A 10,251-nucleotide genomic window follows, 5' to 3' on the forward strand; every position below is an offset into this window, starting at 1 on the left:
CAGTTTGCTGTGTGAAGAAACTGAAACAAATTATGATGAGCTAAAGAAACAAAAAACAATCTCTTGATCCTTTTCCAGTGTCCTTGCCCTTTAATTTCCTTGAAAAGAGGAAAGGGGTTGACTGATCCCAGGCTTTACAAATCTGCGGCCACCTTAATCATTTAGACTTCCCCTTGCTATTCACCAATTAAAAAACATGTTAACCTCCTCAGCCTCCACAACTACGTATCCATCTGTCAATCCTATGTTCCTGCTCTCCAACAACATTCCTCATGTGGGCTGTTTCCCCATTTCACTTGCACTTGAGCTACTATGACTCCGTGTTAAAAGTTTGAGCAAAATTGAGAGAAATTGTAAGGTTCACTCAGACCCATTCCAAGGTAAGTTGGAGGATCTGTGATGCAACAAGCACGAGACATCCTATTGTGTCATGTTAGCCGTCTCACTAGTATAATGCAATGACCAAACTGGATTGATCCATGTCATACCGCTCAGAGGACACAAAGTATTAGAGTATTATAGACCATAATGTATTTCTTTTTGGATTCCTTGATTTCTAAACTGTACAAATCTTTTTTTCTCACACCTTGAGGTACAAATGACCTTAATCTTGTTTTTTTAAGTTTAGTTCCATAAGAGAAAAACTTAAAACAACAATAAGCTAGTTAAAGCTTTACGCAACAGAACAACAAAACAGTTTGCCAAACAAAGTATAAGGATGTAAGTAGTAAAACAAACTGACTCAGTTATTCTAATAAACAACAGGGGTTCACATTTTTTAATATAAAGGCAAGCAGAGAATAACAATGCAGAATAAAAATTAAAAAAAACATGAATCCCCAGAGAATATTATTTACATTAACCCTTATTCATATGGATATTCCTATTTTTAGTGATCTGCAGCCTCCGTACCTCAACTCTCCACTCTCCGATCCTGCTATATGACTCCAGTAATACCCATACTAAGGAAAAAATATAGCAGCTTCAAATCGGTACCATAATGAAACTTCCAATGGTTAGCAGTACAATTAAATCACTTTTAAATCATCAAAGGCAGCATCTCAGACACAAAAGGTCATCAAATTGTACATTCCTGTTTCAGTTGTATATTTAGTTGTACCAAGGTATCTGCAGGTTTCAGCAGGTCAAATGTATGAATTTTTAAAACATGTTTAATGCCAACAAGAATAAAATTAAAGACTGTGCTTTTTTTCCCCACAGAGTTTCCCTAGCCTTGTTTGGGTTAGCAACAGAAGTGAGCCAGTGGCAAAAATGAATGTTGTCCAGCCAACTGGCAATAAAGTTTTCCTTACCCATGATAGATGCTACCTAACTGGGTAGTTAGTAAGGGTACATTAGCAGGTAGTTATTATGAGTGAGAACTGCCTCAAGTCACAGAATGGAATGAAGATGTTTGTCTGCAACTCAAACGTATGTGTGACAGAAAAGTCCCACGAGACAAAAAATAAAAAATAAAAAAAATACTTATATGACTTTAAATAGTCCTGCCATTAGAAAACTTAAGACCTGCTTTTAACGCATTATTTTCATTAATTTAAGTCATTCTAAAATTTTGCTTTTATATAAATTTTAGAAATTTTAAGCATGTGCGGATAACTTGCGTACATGTGCAAAAGAAAACTCATTAATATAGTTATAATAACTGACTCCTATGATAGATACATTGATCTGTTTTTTCCTGGTTCCTAGTTTCATTATTTTCTGGTTCCGATTCTTGCAAATTTTGATGATAATAAAACAGAAGAATTTTTTTTTAAATGTCTATAGCTTCTCTAATAGATGGTTTGTATCCCATAGAAAAAGGAAAAATTGCAAGACGATCATGAATTTTATACATGAAACACATTGCTGTTTTGTAAACTTAAATGAATAAAAGCACCTGGGGCTGTTTTTTTTTTGTTTGTTTTTTTTTTTATATATTTTGTGTTTATGGATGATAAAATAAGCAGAAATTGTTAGTTTTGGTGCATTTTGTGATTCACAAGCAGATCAGTGTTCATATACAATTGAATGAAAATTGATAAAGGACTCTTTACATTTTAATCCGAATCCATTCATTTCTGCCCCTTGTGTGTGATCTGTGACCAGATTTCACACATATGTTATGTGTTTGTTAGTACCGTAATCTGTCTGATATGTAATATACAGCTCTGGAAAAAAATTAAGAGACCAATTAAAATAATCAGATCTCAGCTTTTACTCTTTGTAGGTACATGTTTGAGCAAAATGAACATTACTATTTTATTCTATGAGCTACTGACAACATGTGTCTGAAATTCCAAGCAAAAATTTTGTATTTATTTGCAAAAAATGAGAAATGGTCAAAACAACGGAAAAAGATGCAATGCTTTCAGACCTCAAATAATGCAAAGAAAACAAGTTCATATTCATTTAGAAACAACAATACTAGCATTTTAACTCAAAGAGTTCAGAAATCAATATTTGGTGGAATAACAGTGAGCGTTCAGTGCAGTGGCCTCTTCATTTTTTCCAGAGCTGTAAACCAACACCAACAAAACACACCAAGTCTTACATTTTACGGCATTTTCGACCAAATGGAAGTTTAAATCAGATTGTTGTTGTCCTCAGTGGTTTGGTTTTAATAGACATTTCTAAAGAACACCAAGTACTCAGTCAGTTTCTGTTATAAGATTAACTTTGAGTTGAATTTAGCATTTCCCTGCTATTTGAACATTAAAATACACACATTAGTAGAAATTTGAAACTGTGAAAAGCCAGGTCAGTAAGAGATGTTTATGGAAGAAAGTTAAAAAACAAAGTCAACATTTTGCGAAAGATTTGCTCTTGTGGATCTACAGAGAAAAAAATCAGCCACAAAGTCACAAAGGAAATGATTCCATCTTCATCAAAATGACATCAAAAGGGTCAGGACATTTTGATTAAGATGTTTTGAAGATCTAACCCCAAGCAGACCTATTTGATGTGATAGAAAGTTTATCACCTGCTGCGCAGTGCTCATGAACTTAAGCCGGCCCAACAGAGTGCGCTGGATCCAAACAAGGGAATAATACCGCCATCTAGAGGCCAGACTAGCTCCCATACTTGGCTCGGAGCTGAAAAATGCTGGTCATGCTCTTTTGACTTCCCCCTCGCTCACGCTCTCTCCAACATGTGGCTCCAAGCAGGCAGGGTGACAGGGAACAATCAGAGAAACCAGCACCAGAATGACTATGCACACGCACACAGCCACACGGCGTCTAAGGCCTATTCATCTGCTGCTTGATGAGACTCTGAACTATAGCTCCCCATGCAAGATCGCTTCCAGCCCACATGCAGGGTGAGAACAAGAGGAGAGAGCGAGGATAAACACTTCTTCACACAGATAAAACTCTTGAGAAGACTCTGTGCGTGCAGGTGTGTGTGTGTGTGTGTGTGTTGCCGCTCAGGACAGAGAGAACGCCTCGGCGGTCTTACCCAGGATAGGAGCCAGGCGGAAGATGTCTGACAGACGTTTGTTCACCGGTTCATACGGAGACTCCTCCAAGAAGTCGTTACCTGCAACCAAAACAAACACATGAGACACAGCTGCATACCAACACCCAACTTCCTGGTGTGTTTATCATTTCTCATGAGGGCAAACAGGGGGTGGAGGTTCGTGTTGGCCTTCATGTGACATGGGTAATTTGGGTCAGTCGATTTCCACGCTGGCACACAGCCACACGCTTGATTAGGCAGGTTGGTCAGCTGCATTGCACAACTAGAAGCAGGCGAGGAGCTGGACACTAAGAGCAAAATTTCAGGATGCCACAGACAGCACCAGGCAGGGGAGGGGTGGGGGGCAGTATGCTTCATTAGTTGCAAGGGATTCAATTCAGGAGGTCAAGAAGTAACTCAGCTCTCTCAAATGAATCTGGAGGAGGCAGGGGGGGGTGATTCATTTGAGAATGAGTGTATTGGTTCTGCGTTGTGTTTAAGTGAGTATTTTGGGGTGTGGGACATTCAGGGTGTATTCAGTGTTCATTTGGAGGTCAGATTTTGGATTATAGAAGCAGGCGGATAAGGGTGGAAGTTTGTCTGTTCTTCGTTCATCATTGCTTAAGAGATGATGTGGCTCTAAGCAGTAACTTTGCAACTTCTTAGGGCCCCCTGCTGGCACTTAAAGTAGTTGAATCTACCCAAGAAAGATTAATAAAGTACAATTGCTTAATATATATATATATATATATATATATATATATATATATATATATATATATATATATATATATATATATATATATATATATATATATATATATATATATATGTTTATTAAGGGAAAATCTAAATTAAAGGCAGACTAACAGACTAATATTTTATTAGTTATGCACCGATCAGGATTTGCCAGGCCAATACCAATTTCCTGTTTACTTTGAGATTTGACCTGTAAAAGATGATAATGTGTTGCAAGGTTTCTCAATAGAGAGCGGAGTTATAATCACTGATAAGAGTTTTCTGACATAAAATGCCTGACCTGCCGATTTCGATTTTGGTCGATACCAATTTTTTTGTCTGAAAAGTAGGTAAATATCACCACAAAGTGGCAAAGTTGGTAAAGATGGGGTTACTACTGCTAACTGAACACGTGCAGTCATGATTAGTGGGTGGATCTGCTGATTTTCAGACCTTTGAAAAGGTACATAAGATTGGTTTGTTATGTGAATATGGGCCGATCTCCCAAACTTAAGGAAACATGGATCGATTTATCGCTGCACCTCTCTTATAAAGCCAATAGAGAAGGAAGAAATTACATGTTTACGATCCCCTAACCTTCAAAAAGCAATGTGTTTAAAAACATGTATGTTGTTGGATATTGTGTTCTTGCAACTGTTAGCTTTGATGCATTTAATAATAGGGGAGAAGTTTGCTTTTCAAAAATCAGCTCATTCCAATCTGATCACTGTATCTTTACATTTTAACAAGAATTTGAATATTTCTGCTGCCAATCTCCCATGATATCTGTTAGTAGACTGAAAAGTATTAGTCTTTTTACTTCTTACAGAACAAACCTCATCAACTCAACCCAAATACATGTTAACTACAATATAATTAGCTGTAGGTTGGTTCTCAAGTGATCTATCATCCCTCCAACCTACAGGACATATCAGACAATCTGTAGAGTAGGTCCAAGACCTGCATGAGATTTTACCAACATGTCTCCACTCAGTGGCACCACCAAAGGGGGAGGGCAGAGGGGTCAGCTACATAACTTCTGAGAAGTGTATCAACATTATAGCACCGATATGCACCTGTAGCTACAGCACATAGTGGCCTGTTAATTTACCAGCAACTTAAGCTAGCCTGGGTATTTACAAGCTTCCTCTTACAGGCTGAGATAATAATGTCTGTCAATCACTTTGGAAAACTTTTGTCTGTCTTTATCTTTGTGTTTTCTTTCATCTTTAGCTTCCTGTCATTAGATGTTTCCGCCATCATTTGTCGCCCTTCTCGCGCAGCGCCCCCATGCGTCCATAATGTATTCCAATTTTACGTCACAGCAGGGAGGATAAAGTATTTATATTATTTCCAAATTTATTTTAATTTAAAGTCCTAGGAGTATATCTACCTATCAGAATTTTGGTATGTGGATACTAAAAAACAAACAGAACGTTTAAAAAGATGTTTAGGGCTGTTTGTTTGTTTCAATAAAACCTAAATTTAAAGCTAAAGTTTAGGTCTAAAAAATCTGGAAAGGGTTTCGGTTCTGGTGTGCCATCCGAGGATTGTTAGTGGCTGATTTATAGCTAACTTTTTGAAGATGCCCCGGGACTCAGCAGCTCTAAATATACATAACAGGAAAAACAAACAAACAAACAAAAAAACTTTCTCTTTTGTTTTTGTGAATAGCACAAACCTCGTAACGTCTGATAGTTCCCCCAGTAAATCCGCAGGCAGTTCTTCTCCTTCTTCATGCCCCTTTTGCACCGGCAGTTGTACAGTGGGCTCTGCTTGATCGCCTCCACGGCGCTGCGGCACTCGTCCCTGGCCTCCACGCCGGCCACCAGACCGAAGTTGCTCTCCTTGGCACCGGCCACGCACTGCCTCATGGTGCGGTACTTGGTGCTGCACGCCTGCTCCCGCTGACACTGCTCGTTGGCCCGCACGCAGTCCAGCCGAGAGGCGCCGACGCGCAGGTTCTCCTCCGCGCAGCTCAGCACATCTGGTGGCGGAATGTACAGTGAAAATAAACCAGATGTAGAGAAAATGAAAAACAAAAATCTATAAATGTTTGATCGTTTGTGTGGCAAATATTAACAGCTGAAAGACTTTAAAAGCAGCTTTTTAGGGATTAAAACATGAAGTTCTAGGTCGCAAATTGTTTGCTTTAAAATCAGCTTAACTGACTTAAGAGAGGTTTGTTGTTTTAGAACAATTTGGAGACCTTCTCTAATAAAATCTCAGCTCTTATTATTGAAAAACGAGTCCAAAGTTTGTTTTGCCTTAAAGTTAAACTTACCTAAAAGAGGCAGAAGATACAACAGCGCGAAGATCATGGTGTCGAACAACAACCCGCGTCGAAAGAGAATGAAAGGAACTCAAAAGCGACGCAGTTTAATTCCCAGAGAAGTATAGAAATCCATGGACCAGATACGGCGTGCGCTCCGCTGTGGAGAACAGATCCCAGCTCGACTCGTACGAACAATAAATCCCCCCAAAAAGCAAACCAAACGAAGAGGGGAAAAGTGTCCAGCTTCTATCACTTTTTTTAGTATTCGCAACTCAAAAGCTTTTTGAGTATCTTCTTTTTTCGTTTTGTTTTCTCCCGCTTTCCCGTTCGCACTGGTCCGCTCAAACGCAGCGGGACACAAAAGACTAACAGGATCAGGAGATCCGGTCTGACAGCGTGCGTCCTCCCCGAGTCCAGCCAGTAGGATGCTGCTGCTGCCGCGCTGCTGCTGCGTCTGAGCGCACAGCCAACTGGAGTCCCGCCGCCCGTCTCCAGCGCACTCAGCAGCAGCAGGGGAGCGCCGGCTTCTAACCCCCTCCCCACCCTCACCCTCTTCACTCCGCTCTGAAACTGCATCAATCATATTGCAAATTTACAAGAATGCAGCTTCCCATCACGACTGAACTGACTCATGTGTAAAACCTTGATAATAGGCCATTTTTTAGTCCAGTTTTTCTGGCGTTGATCGAGTTTAGAAACACGTGTTTTACTCAGATGCTCATGAGAAGCATGAGTAGCTATCATTTCAAAGTTGAAATGAAGAAACCTTTGGTATATGTGGGTGTGTGCGCGCGCGTGTGTGTGGGCTGGAAGAGGGCAAAGTGCACGACCCCAGGGCTGCTTTATTACATGATTAATATAGAAACATAATGAGTCGTGGCGCCTTGGACAAGCCCCCTCCTTCTTAGTAACAGCATGGAATCGAGTCCAACTGGGTTATGAAGCACATTTACAAACAATACATGGTTGAGCAAAGGACAGTACATTAAGAGAATAAACAGTAAATACAATGACAAGACAACAACTTAGGCTGTGTGTTCAATGGGAGAGACAAAAAACGAGTTTTCACAATTGATTTTAAAGAATACAATGAAGGAGCAAGGCTAAAAAGACTAGGGGCAAGCAAGAGCAAAGGCCCAATCACATCTGAGCTTTGGACTCATGTTTGGAACAGCCAGAAGACCTCAAAGGACAGTAGAGGTGCAAAAAGTCTGAGTCAAATGTCATTCCGAGTTCATTCACTGGGAACTTTTAACATCCTGTTTATAGCCGTCACGTGACTCTACCTTCAGCCCAATGACTGCCAATATCGTCCACTCAAAAGCTAATCCACTTGCTTAAATTCATGGGAGCTGTCATTGAGGCTCTCCGCATTAAAGGGTGGGCCGAATCAATCAAGTATGGCGGAGCCCCGCGCCGTAAATCAACTCTCTCCCATGCGGATCGGTCAGAGAGCGGCGCGCGTTGCACTCAGACATTGGCTGGGAAGCAGCTTCTAACATCGGGCAATAATCCCATATTTAAAAAAAATATATATAATAAAAAAGGTTAGTGTGATCAGATATAGACGAATCAATCCCCCAGGGTGAAGTCAATTTTTTAAATGACTTTCGGTTTTTGTTAGATGGGTATGGCTCGGGCCGGCGGAAAATGACTCGGAACACGACAGAAAAAAAGAGACAGAAAGCGGGGACAAATGAGCGACAGGCTCCAGCTGCTGTGTGTGGGATAATTGTCTGCTTACAATTCGATGACTCGGCTGTTCCCGAGTCTCAAAAGGGAACCCTGCCAGTCAGCGTGAGGCTCGCTTTGGTGATATATGAAAAGCCTCAATCAATATGTGATATTAATTTTGCAAATGAATGTCAGAATGATGTAGTCCCAGGGTCAGTTGACATCTCGCTGTAATGGGCTTCATGGCACCGAATCAGAAGCTGGGCTCCGTCTTAACGGGAGAAAATTGGTCAAAGTCCGGCACTGCCTGAGTTATGAATGCGGAGAGACACAATGGATTGCTTTTCAGAAAGCTGACTGTGTCGTTAAAGCACTTCATAAAGTTAAACAGACAAACTTGATGAGGATTGATCAGCATTGGTGTGAAACCAATTTCTAATCTGTAATCTGTTAAACTGACAAAAATGTTGATTTATTAATCCTACAATTAAAACAGCAAATAAAGTGCTATGCAATAATATTCACACCCTTTGAACTATTTTCAAATTTTGTCTCATTATTAGGGACGGACCAATAAATCGATGGATAAATCTGCCCCTATTTCCTTAATTTCTGGTGATCAATGATTGGCTGATGCTTATGTGAAATTAATTTTATCTACCTTCATAAAGGTCTGACAATCAGCCAAATGCCCTCTCTTGGTCTACACAGTGAGAGAGGGCTGGAATACCACCAGGTAATGATCGGCGTTGGCCAAATTCGCAATTTGCATGTCCAACTTTTGAAGGGTTGGTGATTGTGACTGGCCAGGAAACTGCAATTAGTGCATCTCAACTTGTCATTGTGTGTAGTGGTGAAATAGTGAGACTCAGGTTATGGAGAGTAAATGATGATTTTAATGATGAAAAAACAAGAAATCCAGGCAGCACATAGTGAGCAAAGCTTAGGGACTAGTCTCTGGTAGTAACCGGCAAAACAATGACATGAACCGGTGTAGGATGGCAGACAAGACGACGACCCAACAAGGAACACAGGAGGGTTTAAATACACAGGGAGACAATCAGGGGAAACAAGGGACAGGTCTACTAAATCAAGGGGTAGCCGGGACAACACAGAGACTCAACAGAACACAGGAACCTAAATAAACACACAGAAAAACAAAATCCCTACACTGCTCATTACAATCAAAACAGAAAGTGCACATCATTGGGATTTCATGTGAATGTCCAACATAAAGAATTGCATAATTCAAACTCTACAACCAAATCTAACAACACAATCCACAGTAAGACTTACAAAATTGTCCAAATAATTCTCCAACAAATTTTCTGGTTGTGCACAGCTGGTGGAGACCATTTGCAGCTGCAACTTCACTGAATTTATCTTAGGGGCTGAATAAAAGTGCACACCACACTTTTCAGATTTCAACCTTGAAATCTATTTTATTTCACATGTACACATTTCTTTGTGTTGGCCTGTCATGTAAAATCCCAATTGAATTCATTTAACTTTGTGGTTGTAATATCACAAAATGTGGGATATCTCATGAATATAGCATACCAGTCCACCTAGAAAACCAGAAAGGTCAGTAGTGAATAAAAAAATTAACAACATTTAATTAAGATTTTATCTTAACTGTATTACATATAACAGGTAAAAATATATGTTAGAGCCAGTAGCATTAGAAAACTAACTGCTAAAAAAAATTTTTTCAAAGAAAACCGACATTGGTACAGGTTTGATCAGTTTTTCAATTTACAGAAATGTGTTAGAATTGTTGTTTTTTTAATTTAAGTCTACTACGTACAGAATAGATCTATCAAAAGTGGGTCTATCAAAAGTGGTCAAAAAATAATTAGTAGCAATTTATCTGCAATATTTTGAGACAACATTTTACCTACTAACCACCAACCAGCACATGACTGCTAACTTAGGCTAGATCAGTGGTTGCCAAAGATTTTATTCTGGGCCCCTCCAGTGGTTCCCAAAGACTTTCTGCACCCCCTTATAGATTATAATAAAATACCCCCCAAAACAAACCATCTTTACAATAAAACAATTTTGTGTAACTGTTTTTTTTTGTTTTGTTTTTCTCATTCATCCATACT

General features: G+C 39.6%; 1 protein-coding gene across 3 annotated transcripts in view; it reads right to left on the reverse strand.

The window, feature by feature from the left end:
* The window catches only part of gfra1a (gdnf family receptor alpha 1a), a 118,022-nt gene that overhangs the window by 94,850 nt on the left and 12,921 nt on the right, over positions 1-10,251 (reverse strand). For 2 of the 3 annotated variants that reach the window (XM_044136480.1, XM_044136477.1), the window contains exons 1-3: positions 6,479-6,922; positions 5,876-6,181; positions 3,457-3,537 (exon numbers count right to left, since the gene is read on the reverse strand). In XM_044136480.1, coding sequence (XP_043992415.1) covers positions 3,457-3,537; positions 5,876-6,181; positions 6,479-6,515 — 424 coding nt within the window. In that variant the 5' untranslated portion in view covers positions 6,516-6,922. Of the gene's footprint in view, positions 1-3,456; positions 3,538-5,875; positions 6,182-6,478; positions 6,923-10,251 lie in introns of those variants that run through there. The other variant, XM_044136479.1, reaches the window with a different exon arrangement.

This window comes from Gambusia affinis, linkage group LG13 (genome assembly GCF_019740435.1).
Source record: "Gambusia affinis linkage group LG13, SWU_Gaff_1.0, whole genome shotgun sequence".
Classification (NCBI taxonomy): domain Eukaryota; kingdom Metazoa; phylum Chordata; class Actinopteri; order Cyprinodontiformes; family Poeciliidae; genus Gambusia; species Gambusia affinis.